This window comes from Eubalaena glacialis, chromosome 14 (assembly GCF_028564815.1).
Source record: "Eubalaena glacialis isolate mEubGla1 chromosome 14, mEubGla1.1.hap2.+ XY, whole genome shotgun sequence".
In the NCBI taxonomy this organism is placed as follows: domain Eukaryota; kingdom Metazoa; phylum Chordata; class Mammalia; order Artiodactyla; family Balaenidae; genus Eubalaena; species Eubalaena glacialis.
In genome coordinates this window covers 65,640,898-65,662,076 of record NC_083729.1, presented here as the reverse complement: position 1 = coordinate 65,662,076, position 21,179 = coordinate 65,640,898, and the positions used below count along the sequence as shown (strand labels likewise).

Below are 21,179 nucleotides of genomic sequence, written 5' to 3'. Positions count from 1 at the left end.
ATATGCCCAGTAGTGGAATTGCTGGGTCGTATGGTAGTTCTATTTTTAGTTTTTTAAGGAACCTCCATACTGTTCTCCATAGTGGCTATATCAATTTACATTCCCACCAACAGTGCAAGAGTGTTCCCTTTTCTCCACACCCTCTCCAGCATTTATTGTTTCTAGATTTTTTGATGATGGCCATTCTGACCGTGTGAGATGATACCTCATTGTAGTTTTGATTTGCATTTCTCTAATGATTAATGATGTTGAGCATTCTTTCGTGTGTCTGTTGGCAATCAGTATATCTTCTTTGGAGAAATGTCTATTTAGGTCTTCTGCCCATTTTTGGATTGGGTTTTTTGTTTTTTTGTTATTGAGCTGCATGAGCTGCTTGTAAATCTTGGAGATTAATTCTTTGTCAATTGCTTCATTTGCAAATATTTTCTCCCATTCTGAGGGTTGTCTTTTGGTCTTGTTTATGGTTTCCTTTGCTGTGCAAAAGCTTTTAAGGTTCATTAGGTCCCATTTGTTTATTTGTGTTTTTATTTCCATTTCTCTAGGACCCGGGTCAAAAAGGATCTTGCTGTGATTTATGTCATAGAGTGTTCTGCCTATGTTTTCCTCTAAGAGTTTGATAGTGTCTGGCCTTACACTTAGGTCTTTAATCCATTTTGAGTTTATTTTTGTGTATGCTGTCAGGGAGTGTTCCAATTTCATACATCTACATGTACCTGTCCAATTTTCCCAGCACCACTTATTGAAGAGGCTGTCTTTTCTCCACTGTATATGCTTGCCTCCTTTATCAAAGACAAGGTGACCATATGTGCGTGGGCTTATCTCTGGGCTTTCTATCCTGTTCCATTGATCTATGTTTCTGTTTTTGTGCCAGTACGAAACTGTCTTGATTACTGTAGCTTTGTAATATAGTCTGAAGTCAGGGAGCCTGATTCCTCCAGCTCCATTTTTCGTTCTCAAGATTGCTTTGGCTATTTGGGGTCTTTTGTGTTTCCATACAAATTGTGAAATTTTTTGTTCTAGTTCTGTGAAAAATGCCAGTGGTAGTTTGATAGGGATTGCATTGAATCTGTAGATTGCTTTGGGTAGCAGAGTCATTTTCACAATGTTGATTCTTCCTATTCAAGAACATGGTATATCTCTCCATCTATTTGTTTCATCTTTAATTTCTTTCATCAGTGTCCTATAATTTTCTGCATACAGGTCTTTTGTCTCCTTAGGTAGGTTTATTCCTAGATATTTTATTCTTTTTGTTGCAATAGTAAACGGGAGTGTTTTCTTAATTTCACTTTCAGATTTTTCATCATTGGTATATAAGAATGCCAGAGATTTCTGTGCATTAATTTTGTATCCTGCTACTTTACCAAATTCATTGATTAGCTCTAGTAGTTTTCTGGTAGCATCTTTAGGATTCTCTATGTATAGTATCATGTCATCTGCAAACAGTGACAGCTTTACTTCTTCTTTTCCGATTTGGATTCCTTTTATTTCTTTTTCTTCTCTGATTGCTGTGGCTAACACTTCCCAAACTATGTTGAGTAATAGTGGTGAGAGTGGGCAACCTTGTCTTGTTCCTGATATTAGTGGAAATGGTTTCAGTTTTTCACCATTGAGGACAATGTTGGATGTGGGTTTGTCATATATGGCCTTTATTATGTTGAGGAAAGTTCCCTCTATGCCTACTTTCTGCAGGGCTTTTATCATAAATGGGTGTTGAATTTTGTCGAAAGCTTTCTCTGCATCTAATGAGATGATCATATGGTTTTTCTCCTTCAATTTGTTAATATGATGTATCACGTTGATTGATTTGCGTATATTGAAGAATCCTTGCATTCCTGGAATAAACCCCACTTGATCATGTGTATGATTCTTTTAATGTGCTGTTGGATTCTGTTTGCTAGTATTTTGTTGAGGATTTTTGCATCTATGTTCATCAGTGATATTGGTCTGTAGTTTTCTTTCTTTGTGACATCTTTGTCTGGTTTTGGTATCAGGGTGATGGTGGCCTCGTAGAATGAGTTTGGGAGTGTTCCTCCCTCTGTAATATTTTGGAAGAGTTTGAGAAGGATAGGTGTTAGCTCTTCTCTAAATGTTTGATAGAATTCGCCTGTGAAGCCATCTGGTCTTGGGCTTTTGTTTGTTGGAAGATTTTTAATCACAGTTTCAATTTCAGTGCTTGTAATTGGTCTGTTCATATTTTCTATTTCTTCCTGGTTCAGTAGTGGCAGGTTGTGCATTTCTCAGAATCTGTCCATTTCTTCCAGGTTGTCCATTTTATTGGCATAGAGTTGCTTGTAGTAATCTCTCATGATCGTTTGTATTTCTGCAGTGTCAGTGGTTACTTCTCCTTTTTCATTTCTAATTCTATTGATTTGAGTCTTCTCCCTTTTTCTCTTGATGAGTCTGGCTAATGGTTTATCAACTTTGTTTATCTTCTCAAAGAACCAGCTTTTAGTTTCATTGATTTTTGCTATTGTTTCCTTCATTTCTTTTTCATTTATTTCTGATCTGATCTTTACGATTTCTTTCCTTCTGCTAGCTTTGGGGTTTTTTTGTTCTTCTTTCTCTAATTGCTTTAAGTGCAAGGTTAGGTTGTTTATTCGAGATGTTTCCTGTTTCTTGATGTAGGCTTGTATTGCTATAAACTTCCCTCTTAGAACTGCTTTTGCTGTATCCCATAGGTTTTGGGTCATCGTGTCCCCATTGTCATTTGTTTCTAGGTATTTTTTGATTTCCCCTTTGATTTCTTCAGTGATCACTTCATTATTAAGTAGTGTATTGTGTAGCCTCCATGTGTTTGTATTTTTTACAGATCTTTTCCTGTAATTGATATCTAGTCTCATAGCGTTGTGGTCGGAAAAGATACTTGATACGATTTCAGATTTCTTAAATTTACCAAAGCTTGATTTGTGACCCAAGATATGATCTATCCTGGAGAAGGTTCCATGAGCACTTGAGAAAAATGTGTATTCTGTTCTTTTTGCATGGAATGTCCTATAAATATCAATTAAGTCCATCTTGTTTAATGTATCATTTAAAGCTTGTGTTTCCTTATTTATTTTCATTTTGGATGATCTGTCCATTGGTGAAAGTGGGGTGTTAAAGTCCCCTACTATGATTGTGTTACTGTCGATTTCCCCTTTTATGGCTGTTAGTATTTGCCTTATGTATTGAGGTGTTCCTAGGTTGGGTGCATAAATATTTACAATTGTTATACCTTCCTCTTGGATCGATCCCTTGGTCATTATATAGTGTCCTTCTTTGTCTCTTGTAATAGTCTTTATTTTAAAGTCTATTTTGTCTGATATGAGAATTGCTACTCCAGCTTTCTTTTGATTTCCATTTGCATGGAATATCTTTTTCCATCCCCTCACTTTCAGTCTGTATGTGTCTCTAAGTCTGAAGTGGGTCTCTTGTAGACAGCATATATATGGGTCTTGTTTTTGTATCCATTCAGCCAGTCTGTGTCTTTTGGTGGGAGCATTTAATCCATTTACATTTAAGGTAATTATCGATATGTATTTTCCTATTCCCATTTTCTTAAATGTTTTGGGTTTGTTATTGTAGGTGTTTTCCTTCTCTTGTGTTTCTTGCCTAGAGAAGTTCCTTTAGCATTTGTTGTAAAGCTGGTTTGGTGGTGCTGAACTCTCTCAGCTTTTGCTTGCCTGTAAAGGTTTTAATTTCTCCATCAAATCTGAATGAGATCCTTGCTGGGTAGAGTAATCTTGGTTGTAGGTTTTTCTCCTTCATCCCTTTAAGTATATCCTGCCACTCCCTTCTGGCTTGCAGAGTTTCTGCTGAAAGATCAGCTGTTAACCTTATGGGGATGCCCTTGTGTGTTATTTGTTGTTTTTCCCTTGCTGCTTTTAATATGTTTTCTTTATATTTAATTTTTGATAGTTTGATTAATATGTGTCTTGGTGTGTTTCTCCTTGGATTTATCCTGTATGGGACTCTCTGTGCTTCCAGGACTTGATTAACTATTTCCTTTCCCATAATAGGGAAGTTTTCAACTATAATCTCTTCAAATATTTTCTCAGTCCCTTTCTTTTTCTCTTCTTCTTCTGAGACCCCTATAATTCGAATGTTGGTGCATTTAATGTTGTCCCAGAGGTCTCTGAGACTGTCCTCAGTTCTTTTCATTCTTTTTTCTTTATTCTGCTCTGCAGTAGTTATTTCCACTATTTTATCTTCCAGGTCACTTATCCTTTCTTCTGCCTCAGTTATTCAGCTATTGATCCCATCTGGAGTATTTTAAATTTCATTTATTTTTTTTTCATCATTGCTTGGTTCCTCTTTAGTTCTTCTACGTCCTTGTTAAATGTTTCTTGCATTTTGTCTATTCTAGTTCCAAGATTTTGGATCATCTTTACTATCAGTATTCTGAATTCTTTTTCAGGTAGACTGCCTATTTCATCTTCATTTGTTAGGTCTGGTGTGTTTTGACCCTGCTCCTTCACCTGCTGTGTGTTTTTTTGTCTTCTCATTTTGCTTATCTTACTGTGTTTGGGGTCTCCTTTTCACAGGCTGCAGGTTCGTAGTTCCCGTTGTTTTTGGTATCTGTTCCCAGTGGCTAAGGTTGGTTCAGTGGGTTGTGTAGGTTTCCTGGTGGAGGGGACTAGTGCCTGTGTTCTGGTGGATGAGGTTGGATCTCGTCTTTCTGGTGGGCACGTCCACGTCTGGTGGTGTGTTTTGGGGTGTCTGTGGCCTTATTATGATTTTAGGCAGCCTCTCTGTTAATGGATGGGGCTGTGTTCCTGTCTTGCTAGTTGTTTGGCATAGGGTGTCCAGCACTGTAGCTTGCTGGTCGTTGAGTGAAGCTGGGTCTTGATGTTGAGATGGAGATCTCTGAGAGGTTTTCGCCGTTTGGTATTATGTGGAGCTGGGAGGTCTCTTGTGGATCAGTGTACTGAAGTTGGCTCTCCCACCTCAGAGGCACAGCCCTGATGCCTGGCTGGAGCACCAAGAGCCTTTCATCCACACGGCTCAGAATAAAAGGGAGAAAAAATAGAAAGAAAGAAAGAAAGAAAGAAAGAAAGAAAGAAAGAACGAAAGAAAGAAAGAAAGAAAGAAAGAAAGAAAGAGGATAAAATAAAATAAAATAAAGCTATTATAATAAAAAATAAGAAAAAAATTATTAAGAATAAATTTATTAAGAAAAAAATTTTAATTTTTAAAAATAGATTTATTAATTTTTTATAATGAAAAAAGAAAAAATTATTAAGAAAAAATTTATTAAGAAAAAAATTTTTAATTTTTTAAAATAAAAATATGAAAAACTTATTAAAAAAATTTTTTTTAATTTTTTAAAAATAGAAAATAAGGAAAAAATTATTACAAAAACATTTATTAGGGAATAAAAATTTTTTTAAGTAAAAAAAAAAAAAAAAACGGACAGACCTAACCCTAGGACTAACGGTGAGAGCAAAGCTATACAGACAAAATCTCACCCAGAAGCATACACATATGCACTCACAAAAAAAGGAAAAGGGGAAAAATTAATATATCCTGCTCCCAAGGCCACCTCCTAAATTTGGGATGATTCGTTGTCTATTCAGGTATTCAACAGATGCAGGCACATCAAGTTGTTTGTGGAGCTTTAATCCACTGCTTCTGAGGCTGCTGGGAGAGATTTCCCTTTCTCTTCTTTGTTCGTACAGTTCCCGGGGTTCAGCTTTGGATTTGGACCCGCCTCTGCATATAGGTCGCCTGAGGGCGTCTGTTCCCTGCCCAGACAGAACGGGGTTAAAGGAGCAGCTGATTCGGGGGCTCTGGCTCAGTCAGGCCGGGGGGAGGGAGCGGTACGGAGGAGGCGGGGCGAGCCTGCGGCGGCAGAAGCCGGCGTGAGGTTGCAACAGCCTGAGGTGCGCCGTGCGCTCTCCCGGGGAAGTTGTCCGCGGATCGCGGGAGCCTGGCCGTGGCGGGCTGCACAGGCTCCCAGGAGGGGCGGTGTGGAGAGTGACCTGTGCTCGCACACAGGCTTTTTGGTGGCGGCAGCAGCAGCCTTAGCGTCTCATGCCCGTCTCTGGGGTCCGCGCTGATAACCGCGGCTCGCGCCCGTCTCTGGGGTCCGCGCTGATAACCGCGGCTCGCGCCTGTCTCTGGAGTTCGTTTAAGCAGCGCTCTGAATCCCCTCTCCTTGCGCGCCTCGAAACAAAGAGGCAAGAAAAAGTCTCTTGCCTCTTCGGCAGCTACAGACTTTTTCTCGGGCTCCCTCCTGGCTAGCTGTGGTGCGCTAGCCCCTTCAGGCTGTGTTCACGCCGCCAACCCCAGTCCTCTCCCTGCCATCCGACTGAAGCCCGAGCCTCAGCTCCCAGCCCCCGCCCGCCCCGGAGGGTGAGCAGACAAGCCTCTCGGGCTGGTGAGTGCTGCCCGGCGCTGAGCCTCTGTGCGGAAATCTCTCCGTTTTTCCCTCTGCGCCCCTGTTGCTGTGGGATCTGTGCTGATAGCCACGGCTCGCGCCCGTCTCTGGAGCTCGTTTAGGCGGCGCTCTGAATCCCCCCTCCTTGCGCGCCTCGAAACAAAGAGGCAAGAAAAAGTCTCTTGCCTCTTTGGCAGCTGCAGTCTTTTTCCCGGACTCCCTCCCGGCTAGCACCGAAGCCCGAGCCTCAGCTCCCAGCCCCCGCCCGCCCCGGCGGCTGAGCAGAAAAGCCTCTCGGGCTGGTGAGTGCTGCTCAGTGCCGATCCTCTGTGTGGGAATCTCTCCGCTTTGCCCTCCGTACCCCTGTGGCTGCGCTCTCCTCCGTGGCTCTGACGCTTCCCCCCTCTGCCACCCGCAGTCTCTGCCAGTGAAGGGGCTTCCTAGTGTGTGGAAACCTTTCCTCTTTCACAGCTCCCTCCCACTGGTGCAGGTCCTGTCCCTATTCTTTTGTCTCTGTTATTTCTTTATTCTTTTACTCTACCCAAGTACGTGGGGATTTTCTTGCCTTTTGGGAGGTCTGACGTCTTCTGCCAGCGTTCAGTGGGTGTTCTGTAGGAGCAGTTCCACGTGTAGATGTATTTCTACTGTATCTGTGGGAAGGAAGGTGATCTCCGCGTCTTACTCTTCCGCCATCTTGCCCAGACCCCCTGTGAAATTTTTTGTTCTAGTTCTCCAAAAAAGGCCAGTGGTAGTTTGATAGCGATGGCATTGAATCTATAGATTGCTTTGGGTAGTAGAGTCACTTTCACCATGTTGATTCTTCCAATCCAAGAACATGGTATATCTCTCCATCTATTTGTATCATCTTTAATTTCTTTCATCAGTGTCTTATAATTTTCTGCATACAGGTCTTTTGTCTCCTTAGGTAGGTTTATTCCTAGATATTTTATTCTTTTTGTTGCAATGGTAAATGGGAGTGTTTTCTTAATTTCACTTTCAGATTTTTCATCATTAGTGTATAGGAATGCAAGAGATTTCTGTGCATTAATTTTGTATCCTGCTACATTACCAAATTCATTGATTAGCTCTAGTAGTTTTCTGGTAGCATCTTTAGGATTCTCTATGTATAGTATCATGTCATCTGCAAACTGACAGCTTTACTTCTTCTTTTCCAATTTGGATTCCTTTTATTTCTTTTTCTTCTCTGATTGCTGTGGCTAACACTTCCAAAACTATGTTGAATAATAGTGGTGAGAGTGGGCAACCTTGTCTTGTTCCTGATCTTAGTGGAAATGGTTTCAGTTTTTCACCATTGAGGACAATGTTGGCTGTGGGTTTGTCATATATGGCCTTTATTATGTTGAGGAAAGTTCCCTCTATGCCTACTTTCTGCAGGGTTTTTTATCATAAATGGATGTTGAATTTTGTCAAAAGCTTTCTCTGCATCTATTGAGATGATCATATGGTTTTTCTCCTTCAATTTGTTAATATGGTGTATCACGTTGATTGATTTGCATATATTGAAGAATCCTTGCATTCCTGGAATAAACCCCACTTGATCATGTGTATGATTCTTTTAATGTGTTGTTGGATTCTGTTTGCTAGTATTTTGTTGAGGATTTTTGCATCTCTGTTCATCAGTGATATTGGCCTGTAGTTTTCTTTCTTTGTGACATCTTTGTCTGGTTTTGGTATCAGGGTGCTGATGGCCTCATAGAATGAGTTGGAGAGTGTTCGTCCCTCTGCAATATTTTGGAAGAGTTTGAGAAGGATAGGTGTTAGCTCTTCTCTAAATGTTTGATAGAATTCGCTTGTGAAGCCATCTGGTCCTGGGCTTTTGTTTGTTGGAAGATTTAAAATCACAGTTTCAATTTCAGTGCTTGTGATTGGTCTGTTCATATTTTCTATTTCTTCCTGGTTCAGTCTCAGAAGGTTGTGTATTTCCAAGAATTTGTCCATTTCTTCCAGGTTGTCCATTTTATTTGCGTAGAGTTGCTTGTAATAATCTCTCATGATCATTTGTATTTCTGCAGTGTCATTTGTTACTTCTCCTTTTTCATTTCTAATTCTATTGATTTGAGTCTTCTCCCTTTTTTTCTTGATGAGTCTGGCTAATGGTTTATCAATTTTGTTTATCTTCTCAAAGAACGTTCTTTTAGTTTTATTGATCTTTGTTATCATTTCCTTCATTTCTTTTTCATTTATTTCTGATCTCATCTTTATGATTTCTTTCCTTCTGCTAACTTTGGGGCTTTTTTGTTCTTCTTTCTCTAATTGCTTTAGGTGCAAGGTTAGGTTGTTTTTTTGAGATGTTTCCTGTTTCTTAAGGTAGGATTGTATTGCTATAGACTTCCCTCTTAGAACTGCTTTTGCTGCATCCCATAGGATTTGGGTCGTCGTGTCCCCATTGCCATTTGTTTCTAGGTATTTTTTGATTTCCCCTTTGATTTCTTCAGTGATCACTTCATTATTAAGTAGTGTATTGTGTAGCCTCCATGTGTTTGTATTTTTTACAGATCTTTTCCTGTAATTGATATCTAGTCTCATAGCATTGTGGTCGGAAAAGGTACTTGATACGATTTCAGTTTTCTTAAATTTACCAAGGCTTGATTTGTGACCCAAGATATGATCTATCCTGGAGAAGGTTCCATGAGCACTTGAGAAAATTGTGTATTCTGTTGTTTTTGGGTGGAATGTCCTATAAATATCAATTAAGTCCATCTTGTTTAATGTATCATTTAAAGCTTGTGTTTCCTTATTTATTTTCATTTTGGATGATCTGTCCATTGGTGAAAGTAGGGTGTTAAAGTCCCCTACTATGATTGTGTTACTGTCGATTTCCCCTTTTATGGCTGTTAGTATTTGCCTTATGTATTGAGGTGCTCCTAGGTTGGGTGCATAAATATTTACAATTGTTATATCTTCTCCTTGGATCGATCCCTTGATCATTATGTAGTGTCTTTCTTTGTCTCTTGTAATAGTCTTTATTTTAAAGTCTATTTTGTCTGATATGAGAATTGCTACTCCAGCTTTCTTTTGATTTCCATTTGCATGGAATATCTTTTTCCATCCCCTCACTTTCAGTCTGTATGTGTTCCTAGGTCTGAAGTGGGTCTCTTGTAGACAGCATATGTAAGGGTCTTGTTTTTGTATCCATTCAGCCAGTCTGTGTCTTTTGGTGGGAGCATTTAATCCATTTACATTTAAGGTAATTATCAATATGTATGTTCCTATTCCCATTTTCTTAAATATTTTGGGATTGTTATTGTAGGTGTTTTCCTTCTCTTGTGTTTCTTGCCTAGAGAAGTTCCTTTAGCATTTGTTGTAAAGCTGGTTTGGTGGTGCTGAACTCTCTCTGCTTTTGCTTGTCTGTAAAGGTTTTATTTTCTCCATCAAATCTGAATGAGATCCTTGCTGGGTAGAGTAATCTTGGTTGTAGGTTTTTCTCCTTCATCACTTTAAATATGTCCTGCTACTCCCTTCTGGCTTGCAGGGTTTCTGCTGAAATATCAGCTGTTAACCTTATGGCAATTACCTTGTGTGTTATTTGTTGTTTTTCCCTTGCTGCTTTTAATATGTTTTCTTTATATTTAATTTTTGATAGTTTGATTAATATGTGTCTTGGCGTGTTTCTCCTAGGATTTATCCTATATGGGACTCTCTGTGTCATAGAAATGACTTGATTAACTATTTCCTTTCCCATATTAGGGAAGTTTTCAACTATAATCTCTTCAAATATTTTCTCAGTCCCTTTCTTTTTCTCTTCTTCTTCTGGGACCCCTATCAATCAGTCGAATGTTGGTGCATTTAATGTTGTCCCAGAGGTCTCTGAGACTGTCCTCAGTTCTTTTCATTCTTTTTTCTTTATTCTGCTCTGCAGTCATTATTTCCACTATTTTATCTTCCAGGTCACTTATCCGTTCTTCTGCCTCAGTTATTCTGCTATTGATCCCATCTAGAGTATTTTAAATTTCATTTATTGTGTTGTTCATCATTGCTTCTTTCCTCTTTAGTTCTTCTAGGTCCTTGTTAAATGTTTCTTGCATTTTGTCTATTCTAGTTCCAAGATTTTGGATCATCTTTACTATTAGTATTCTGAATTATTTTTCAGGTAGACTGCCTATTTCATCTTCATTTGTTAGGTCTGGTGTGTTTTGACCCTGCTCCTTCATCTGCTGTGTGTTTTTCTGTCTTCTCATTTTGCTTATCTTACTGTGTTTGGGGTCTCCTTTTCACAGGCTGCAGGTTCGTAGTTCCCGTTGTTTTTGGTGTCTGTCCCCAGTGGCTAAGGTTGGTTCAGTGGATTGTGTAGGCTTCCTGGTGGAGGGGACTAGTGCCTGTGTTCTGGTGGATGAGCCTGGATCTTGTCTTTCTGGTGGGCAGGTCCACGTCTGGTGGTGTGTTTTGGGGTGTCTGTGGCCTTATTATGATTTTAGGCAGCCTCTCTGCTAATGGATGGGGCTGTGTTCCTGTCTTGCTAGTTGTTTGGCATAGGGTGTCCAGCACTATAGTTTGCTGGTCATTGAGTGAAGCTGGGTCTTGGTGTTGAGATGGAGATCTCTGGGAGATTTTCACTGTTTGGTATTACGTGGAGCTGGGAGGTCTCTTGTGGAACAGTGTCCTGAAGTTGGCTCTCCCACCTCAGAGGCACAGCCTTGTTGCCTGGCTGGAGCACCAAGAGCCTTTCATCCACACGGCTCTGAATAAAAGGGAGAAAAAATAGAAAGAAAGAAAGAAAGAAAGAGGATAAAGTAAAACAAAGATAAAATAAAATAAAGTTTTTAAAATAAAAGATAAAAATAATTATTAAGAAAAAAAATTATTTTTAAGTAAAAAAAAAAACAAAAAAATGGACAGACAGAACCCTAGGGCAAATGGTGAAAGCAAAGCTATACAGACAAAATCTCACACGGAAGCATACACATACACACTCACAAAAAGAGGAAAAGGGGAAAAAATAATATATCTTGCTCCCAAAGTCCACCTCCTCAATTAGGGATAATTCATTGTCTATTCAGGTATTCCACAGATGCAGGTACATCAAGTTGATTGTGGAGCTTTGATCCGCTGCTTCTGAGGCTGCTGGGAGAAATTTCCTTTCTCTTCTTTGTTTGCACTGCTCCCGAGGTTCAGCTTTGGATTTGGCCCTGGCTCTGCGTGTAGGTCGCCTGATGGCGTCTGGTCTTCGCTCAGACAGGACGGGGTTAAGGGAGCAGCTGCTTCGGGAGCTCTGGCTCACTCAGGCCGGGGGTGCGAGTGGTATGGAATGCGGGGAGAGCCTGTGGCAGCAGAGGCAGGCAAAACATTGCACCAGCCTGAGGCGTGCCGTGTGTTCTCCAGGGGAAGTTGTCCCTGGATCACGGGACCCTGGCAGTGGCCAGCTGCACAGGCTCCCTGGAGGGTCGGTGTGGATAGCGACCTGTGCTTGCACACAGGCTTCTTGGTGGTGGCAGCAGCAGCCTTAGCATATCATGCTCATCTCTGGGATCCACGCTGATAGCCGTGTCTCAGGCCCGTCTCTGGAGCTCCTTTAAGCAGCGCTCTTAATCCCCTCTCCTCGCGCACCAGGAAACAAAGCAGCAAGAAAAAGTCTCTTGCCTCTTCTGCAGGTCCAGACCTTTTCCCGGACTCTCTCTCAGCTAGCTGTGGTGCAGTAACCCCTTCAGGCTGTGTTCACGCCGCCAACCCCAGTCCTCTCCGTGGGATACGACCGAAGCCCAAGCCTCAGCTCCCAGCCCCCACCCTTCCCGGCGGGGGAGCAGACAAGCCTCTCAGGCTGGTGAATGCAAGTCGGCACTGCTCCTCTGTGCGGGAGTCTCTCCGCTTTGCCCTCCGCACCCCTGTTGCTGCACTCTCCTCCATGGCTCTGAAGCTTCCCAGCTCCGCCACCCGCAGTCTCCACCCGCGAAGGGGCTTCCTAGTGTGTGGAAACCTTTCCTCCTTCACAGCTCCCTCCCAGAGGTGCAGGTCCCGTCCCTATTCTTTTGTCTCTGTTTTTTCTTTTTTCTTTTGCCCTACCCAGTTACGTCGGGAGTTTCTTGCCTTTTGTGAGGTCTGAGGTCTTCTGCCAGCATTCAGTAGGTGTTCTACAGGAGCAGTTCCACGTGTAGATGTATTTCTGATATATCTGTGGGGAGGAAGGTGATCTCCACGTCTTACTCTTCCGCCATCTTCTCCTCTCTCCCCTCAGAACTTCATTCTTTTTTAAGGCTAAGTAATATTCTATTTTATGTATATACCACATTTTGATTATCCATTCATCTAATGAGGGGCATTTGGGTTGTTTCCACCCTTTGGTTATTGTGAATAATGCTGCTATGAACATTGGTGTACAAGTATTTGTTTGAGTCCCTGCATTCAATTCTGGGTATGTATCTAGAAGTGGAATTGCTGAGGCATATTCCTGTTATTCTTAATTATCCCTGTTAGAGCATGGACCTGTCTATAACTCATTTTAGTTGAAATTAAGTCCATACTTTTTCTTTCTCACAAATGAATAACAAAATAACTTTTCCTTCTTAAAAAAAAAAAAAGAGGCTGATAATTTATGTTTACTGATCTAGCTTAGCATTTTCCTAATGGTCTGATCTGTGAATTTCTAAAGAGTACTTTGTGGGTTTTTTTTGTTGTTGTTGTTTTTTTAACATCTTTATTGGAGTATAATTGCTTTACAATGGTGTGTTAGTTTCTGCTTTATAACATAGTGAATCAGCTATACATATACATATATCCCCATATCTCCTCCCTCTTGCATCTCCCTCCCACCCTCCCTATCCCACCCCTCTACGTAGTCACAAAGCACCGAGCTGATCTCCCTGGAGCACTTTGTTTTAAAGTATAGATTTCATTTTTTTATTCAGGTATAGTGAGGCCAACAGATCAGGACATGATTTCCATTGAAAAGATAGTTTATTACTCATAGTTCCCAAGAGGAAGGTGCACACCACCCCACAGAGGGTCACAGGCAGAGAGCATGGAGAAACTGTAGGAAAGTCTTTTACTATGTTTTTGAGGGAAGCAGCCAGTGAGGCAGGGTAAACAGGCCTGGCATTTTCTTGTTTGAATCATTTCAGTGGGCTCCAGTGTAGGGGCTGCCCATAGATGTCTGAGGTGGCCCTGGGGTGATTAGGGCAGGAGGATAGTATCCTGCACTGTAAAAGCCCCAAAAAAGCAGATAGACAGCAGGTAGGGGCCTTGGGTTGTTTAGTTTGCATATGAAGTCACACTAGCAGGAGTTATCTCTAGGAGTTAGCTAGCTCTGGACAGGCAGTCCCTCCTAGATCATCAGCAAGACCCAAGATGTCAAAGCATCAGATACAGAAACTAGAAAATATCGTTAATACATACTTTAGTGATGTCATTAAATCTCAAACAACAATATAGTAGTTCCAACAGGCTTGTAGGCCTTGGATCTGAAAAGGTGATTCTCAATGTTAGCCGTATTCCAGAATGGCTTGGGGAATTTTCTAAACTGGTTTCCTGCTCCCACACTCATGACCAATTACATGAGTATCTCTGGACACTGATCATTTAAAAATCTCCCCCGATGTTTCTCATGTGATTCTGAGCTTGAGAACCACTGGTCTAAAAGTGTTTCTCAAAGTCTGAACCAGAACCAGCAGCAGCATCACCTGGGAACTTGTTATAAATGCAGATTCTCAGACTTACCTCAGACATGCTAAGTTGGAAACTGGGTGCGGCCCAGAGTGGGGCCCAGCCCTCTATATTTCTACAAGCCCTCTAGGTGATTCTGAGGCTGGTTTAAGTTTGAGAACCACTGGTCCAAGGTAAGGAGCATCTGTGACTTGACTGCAGTATTCTCCCATCACATCCCTGGCTCCAAAAAGATGCTCAGTGCTCTGAGGCAAAGACCCCACAAAGCTCAGTTAACATGTTTTTATCACCAAGTAAGTATTGGTCTTCAAAAGGGAGGGCTGTTCTTACAGATAGAAGAAGTAGGTGCAACCTGCAGGTTCCCAGGGTCTCCCTGACACCATAGTCTCCAAACATTTTGATTTCAAGCAGTATCTATACAGCAAACAGGAAGAGGGACTGAGATCATGTAGAAAACCAGTATGCAGTCACTGCTGTGGTGACTAGAGAACTGAGGCTCCCAAGAAGTCTTCCAGAGGAGACAAAGTGAACATTGAAAGTCCGGTAAGACTGGAACAGCCTGTCTGCACGGAACAGCCTGTCTGTACATAACAGCTTGCACTAAACACCCTGCTTTGCTGAATCTGTGGCTTGTTACTTTAAGAACTCTTCAAGTTTCTTCAAGTTGCAAATTTTAGCATTCAGAGGAGGCAGAATAAGTGGTAAAGCTGGGGGCTTTGCAAAGAAGTGCATGAAAACAAACTACTGATAAAGGAGAAATTGAAGGAGTAAGTGGGTTTTCCTTTTTGGAAAAAAATATTGCAGAAAATAAGCATAAATAGTGGAAGAAAATATCACTGGGTGACTAGAGCTAATCAATGAATTTGGTAAAGTTGCAGGATACAAAATTAATGCACAGAAATCTCTTGCATTCCTATACACTAACAATGAAAGACCAGAAAGAGAAATTAAGGAAATAATCCCATTCACCATTGCAACAAAAAGAATAAAATACCTAGGAATAAACCTACCTAAGGAGGTAAAAGACCTGTACTCAGAAAACTATAAGACACTGATGAAAGAAATCAAAGATGACACAAACAGATGGAGAGATACACCATGTTCTTGGATTGGAAGAATCAAAATTGTGAAAATGACTATACTACCCAAAGCAATCTACAGATTCAATGCAATCCCTATCGAATTACCAGCAGCATCTTTTTACAGAACTAGAACAAAAAAATCTTAAAATTTGTATGGAGACACAAAAGACCCTGAATAGCCAAAGCAGTCTTGAGGGAAAAAAAAAACGGAGCTGGAGGAGTCAGACTCCCTGACTTCAGACTATACTACAAAGCTACAGTAATCAAGAAAATATGGTACTGGCACAAAAACAGAAATATAGATCAATGTAACAGGATAGAAAGACCAGAGATAAACCCACGCACATATGGTAAACTAATCTATGACAAAGGAGGCAAGGATATACAATGGAGAAAACATAGTCTCTTCAATAAGTGGTGCTGGGAAAACTGGACAGCTACATGTAAAAGAATGAAAATAGAACCCTCCCTAACACCATACAGAAAAATAAACTCAAAATCGATTAGAGACCTAAATGTAAGACCAGACACCATAAAAATCTTAGAGAAAAACATAGGCAGAACACTCCTTGACATAACTCACAGCAAGATCTTTTTTGATCCACCTCCTAGAGTAATGGAAATAAAAACAAAAATAAACAAATGGGACCTAATGAAACTTAAAAGCTTTTGCACAGCCAAGGAAACTACAAACAAGATGAAAAGACAACCCTCAGAATGGGAGGAAATATTTGCAAATGAATCAATGTACAAAGGATTAATCTCCAAATATATAAACAGCTCATGCAGCTCAATATTAAAAAAAACAAATAACCCAATCAAAAAATGGGCAGAAGACCTAAATAGACATTTTTCCAAAGAAGACATACAGATGGCCAAGAAGCACATGAAAAGATGCTCAACATCACTAATTATTAGAGAAATGTAAATCAAAACCACAATGAGGTATCACCTCACACCAGTTAGAATGGGCATCATCCGAAAATCTACAAACAACAAATGCTGGAGAGGGTGTGGAGAAAAGGGAACCCTCTTGCACTGTTGGTGGGTATGTAAATTGATACAGCCACTATGGAGAACAGTATGGAGGTTCCTTTAAAAACTAAAAATAGAATTACCATGTGACCCAGCAATCCCACTACTGGGCATATACCTAGAGAAAACCATAATTCAAAAAGACACATTCACCCTGATGTTCATTGCAGCACTATTTACAGTAGCCAGGTCATGGAAGCAACATAAATGCCCATTGACAGATGAATGGATAAAGAAGATGTGGTACATATATACAATGGAATATTACTCAGCCATTAAAAGGAATGAAATTGGGTCATTTGTAGAGACGTGGATGGATCTAGAGACTGTCATACAGAGTGAAGTAAGTCAGAAAGAGAGAAACAAATATCATATATTAACGTATATATGTGGAGCCCAGAAAAATGGTACAGATGAACCAGTTTGCAGGGCAGAAATAGAGACACAGTGTAGAGAACAAACATATGGACACCAAGGGGGGAAAGTGGTGGTGGTGATGGTGGTGGTTGGATGAATTGGGAGATTGGGATTGACATATATACACTAATATGTATAACATAGATAACTAATAAGAACCTGCTGTATAAAAAAATAAATTAAATTAAATTTAAAAATTAAAATATATATATATCACTGGGTGACTTTTCTCCAGTGGCAAGAAGCTGATTCTGTGGTCACAGTCCTGTGTTCTAATCTCAGCTCCTCATTTTACCAGCTGTGAATTTAGGAAAGTTAATTAAATTCTAAGCTTTGGTTTCCTTATCTACAAAATGGGATTATGATAGTATCTACCTAATCATTTGTTTTGAGGATTAAAGAAGATAATGCCAGTAAAGTGCATGGCACTGTGCTCTTCACCCAATAAAATCTAACTTCCAGTTCAGCTATTAATACGATCATTAATGGTATTATGAACACAGTGACCTAGAGTAAACCCCTCAAAATATTAGCTCTTCTCATTATTATTATTATTATTATTATTATCAGGAATGCTGAGGCTTTGCATTAAACTCACGTCAGGGGGAAAGGCCTATAACTAGCCAGACATGCCAAGGACCATCTGAGAAAAAATATTCTTTCTCAAAATTCAAATAACTTATTAAAATGTCCAACTTACAATGAGCTTCATCTTAAACAGAACAGGATAAGTTGTGCTGTTGTAAGAAACCTCAAAATCTGTGGTTTAACACTGCAAAGGTTTGTTTCTTTCTCATATTCCAATCAGACTCAAATCATTTGGTATCTGTCCTCCAAGTGGTAACTCAGAGACCCAGACAGCTTCCATCTGGAGATATATATTTAAGGACCAGGCCTAGAAGTAGCTTAAACTTTGTGGCTCTCACCTACTGATCCTAATTCTAGGATAAGTCTTATCTCTCTCCAAGATAATTATACTTATATCCGTGAAGCCATTTGTCATTTAGGATAGACTGTCTCATTAACCATGACGATGGTTCTCATCTAAATGTACTAGTAGGTCTATGTCTCTGCACCAAAATTGACCCTAAGTTTAAATCTGACAAGTATGTATTGAGCAGTAAAATCACCGCCTTTATTCTAGAGAATATACTTCCATTAATGCAGCCTAAGATTGCATTTTCCCTTTGGAGGGAGAGGTAAGCAATATTGAACTTAACATCAACTAAAATTGCCATAGGTATACAACAGATTCAGTTCCCTCTGATCAGTGTTTTTTCTTCTCTTTTCATTTTGAATAGGAATCTCCATTACAGAAAAAGTCCACAAGAAAAACATAAGTTGAAGAGATTTGTTTTCTCTACTTTATCCATTATCACCCATCCATCCAATGCAGGTGGCTAGCCTTATCATCAAAGCTTATTAATGGCAAATGCTGAGAAATGTAACTGTCAAGGCTTGACCAACACTATTATTTCTTGAACTGACCCCTCCCATCCACCTTGTTGCAGGTACCACATCTGTGTGACTGTGTTGATCTACTTCCTCCCCCTGCTGGTGATAGGTTATGCGTACACTGCAGTGGGCATCACACTGTGGGCCAGCGAGATCCCTGGGGACTCCTCTGACCGTTACCACGAGCAAGTCTCTGCCAAGCGCAAGGTGAGCAAAGGACAGGCAGCACTTAACCCACCCTGGCATAGGTGACAGACCAGCAAGCTTATGAGCCCCAGAGCCTCAGGAGACCCAGAGGCAGCAGGCACAAAACATCCCTGGGTCCTGGGAACAGTAGAAGGGAGTGGAGGAAAGGGGAGGGGAGGGGAGGGAAGGGATCTTTCTTCAATGTTTTCATAACCTAGGCCTGCCTCTACAGGCATAAGCCACCTCACTCTCGCCTTAAGGCTAATTGAAAACTGTCAAGTCATTAAAACACAAACATACATATTTAACTACAAAAGCATGAAGAGTTATTCAGTTCTCTTTTATTATTAAAATTTGAAAAAATAGTACATATACTTGGTTCAAACATCAAAAAGTACTAAAAGAAACAAAATTATGGTGATGGAGAACAGACTAGGAGTTGCCAGGACTAGTACTGGGGGAAGAGTCTGCCTACAAAGGGATAGCATGAGTGAGTTTCTTTGTGATGATGGAGCAACTATGTATCCTGATTGCTGTGGGTTTTTCACTTATCTCTGCATATGATAAAATTTCATAGAACTATACACAAAAAAAAAAGCATGTAAAAAGTGGCAAAATCCAAATGCAGTCTGTTAATAGTACCGCACTATCATCAGTTTCCTGATTTTGATCATGTGGCATAGTTATGTAAGATGATATCATTGGGAGAAGCTGTGTGATGGGTACCTGGAAACTCTCTGACCTATTTTTGCAACTTCTTGGGAGTCTTAAATTATTTGAAAATTAAAAGTCAAAAAATATATTGAGTCTTACCATGAAAGGGCTTCCTCCTTTCTAGGTCCTCCATCTACACAGTTCCCAAATGTGTATGCGCACACACACACACACACACACACACACACACACACACACAAACACATACACACACACTATGATAACCACAGTTGTTGTTAATCCTTTCAGATATTGTAATGCATTTATAAGCCAAATAAATATATATTCTTTTCTTTCTTACACAAATAGTAAATACACGCTGTTCTTCCCCTCATTTTTAAATTTAACAATATCCACAAAATCTTCAAAAATCAATATAGAAAGAGATTTCTCATTCTTTTTTTTTCTCTTTTGGTACTTCTTTGCATAGTATTTCATTGTGTGGATGCTAGATAGCTTTTCTTTTTTACTGAACTACAGTTGACTTACAATAGTATGTTAATTTCAGGTGTATTACATAATGATTTGACATTTGCATCCACTAGCACCACAATAATTCTAGTAATCATCTGTCCCCATACAAAGTTATTAAAATATTACTGACCATATTCCTTATGCTGCTTATTACATCCCCATGACTTATTTAAGGTTTGTACCCCTTAATCCCCTTCACTCATTCCACCCACCTGCCCATCCCCCTTCTTTCTGGCAACCACCCTTTTATTCTCTACATCTTTATGAGTCTGCTTTTGTTTTGTTTGTTTCTTTGTTTTGTTTTTTAGATTCCACATATAAGTGAGATCATGTGATATTTGACTTTCTCTTAGGATAATACCCTCTATATTCATCCATGTTGTCCCAAATGACAAGATTTCATTTTTTAGTGTCTGGGTAATATTCCATTGTATGTGTGTGTGTATGTGTGTGTGTATATATATATATAAAATATATTTTTATATCCATTCCTCTATCAATGGACACTTAGGTTGCTTCCATATCTTGGCTATTGTAAATAATGCTCCTATAAACATCAGGGTGCATGTATCTTTTCAAAGTGTTTTTGTTTCCTTTGGATAAATACCCAGAGGTGTAGTTGCTGGATCATATGGTAGTTCTATTTTCAATTTGTTGAGGAATCTCCACACTGTTTTCCAGAGTGGCTGCACCAATTTACATTTCCACCAACAGTTTACAAAGGTTCATTTTTCTCCACATCCTTGCCAATGCTTGTTATCTGCTGTCTTTGTGATATAACCATTCTGACACGTGTGAAGTGATATCTCATTGTGGTTTTGGTTTGATGAGTGATGTTGGGCATCTTTACATGTGCCTTTTGGCCATCTGTATGCCTTATTTGGAAAAACATCTCTTCAGGTCCCTGCCATTTTTTAATGCAGTTGTTTGGTTTTTTTGATGTTGAGTTATATGAGTTCTTTTTATATTTTAGATATTAATCCCCTATCAGATATATTATTTGCAAATATTCAGTAAGCTGCCTTTTTGTTTTGTTTATAGTTTCCTTCACTGTGCAAAAGCTTTTCACTTTGATGTAGTCCCATTTGTTAATTTTTGCTCTTGTTTCCCTTGCCTGAGGAGACAAATAAAAAAAAAATGCTAAGACCAGTGTCAAAAAGGGTGCTTCCTATGTTTTCTTCTAGAAGTTTTGTGGTTTCAGGTCTTCCATTTAAGTTTTTATTCCAGTTTGAATTTATTTTTATATATGATGTGAGAATGTAATCCAGTTTTATGTTTTTGCATATAGCAGTCAACTTTCCCCAACATGGTTTGTTGAAGAGGCTGTATTTTCCTCACTATAATTCTTGCCTCCTTTGTCATAGATTAATTGACCATATGGGTGTGGGTTTATTTCTGGGATCTCTATTCTGTTCTTTTGAGCTCTGTGTCTGTTTTATGCCAGTACCATACTGTTTTGATTACTGTAGCTTTTAGTATGTTTTTGAAATCAAGAGCATAATGCCTCCAGCTTTGTTCTTCTTTCTCAAGATTGTCATGGTTATTTGGGGTCTTTTGTGTTTCTGTATAAGTTTTAGAATTATTTGTTGTAGTTCTGTGAAATTGCCTTTGGTATTTTGATAGATTGCATTGAATCTGTAGGTTGCCTTGGGTAGTATGGTAATTTTAACATTATTAATTCTTCCAATCTGTGAGCATGCTATATCTTGGTTTTTGCTTGTGTCCCCTTCAATTTATTTTATCATTGTCTTATAGTTTTCCAAGTACAAGTTGTCTACCTCCTCGGTTAGGTTTATTCTTAGGTATTTTATTCTTTTTGATGCAATTGTAAATGGGACTGTTTT

The 21,179-nt window shown here is 39.7% G+C and overlaps 1 protein-coding gene across 1 annotated transcript in view; it reads left to right on the top strand.

Moving 5' to 3' along the window:
- Window positions 1–21,179, top strand: part of TACR1 (tachykinin receptor 1) — a 310,975-nt gene that overhangs the window by 283,187 nt on the left and 6,609 nt on the right. The window contains exon 3 of the mRNA XM_061210526.1: window positions 18,018–18,168. Coding sequence (XP_061066509.1) covers window positions 18,018–18,168 — 151 coding nt within the window. The remainder of the gene's footprint in view (window positions 1–18,017; window positions 18,169–21,179) is intronic.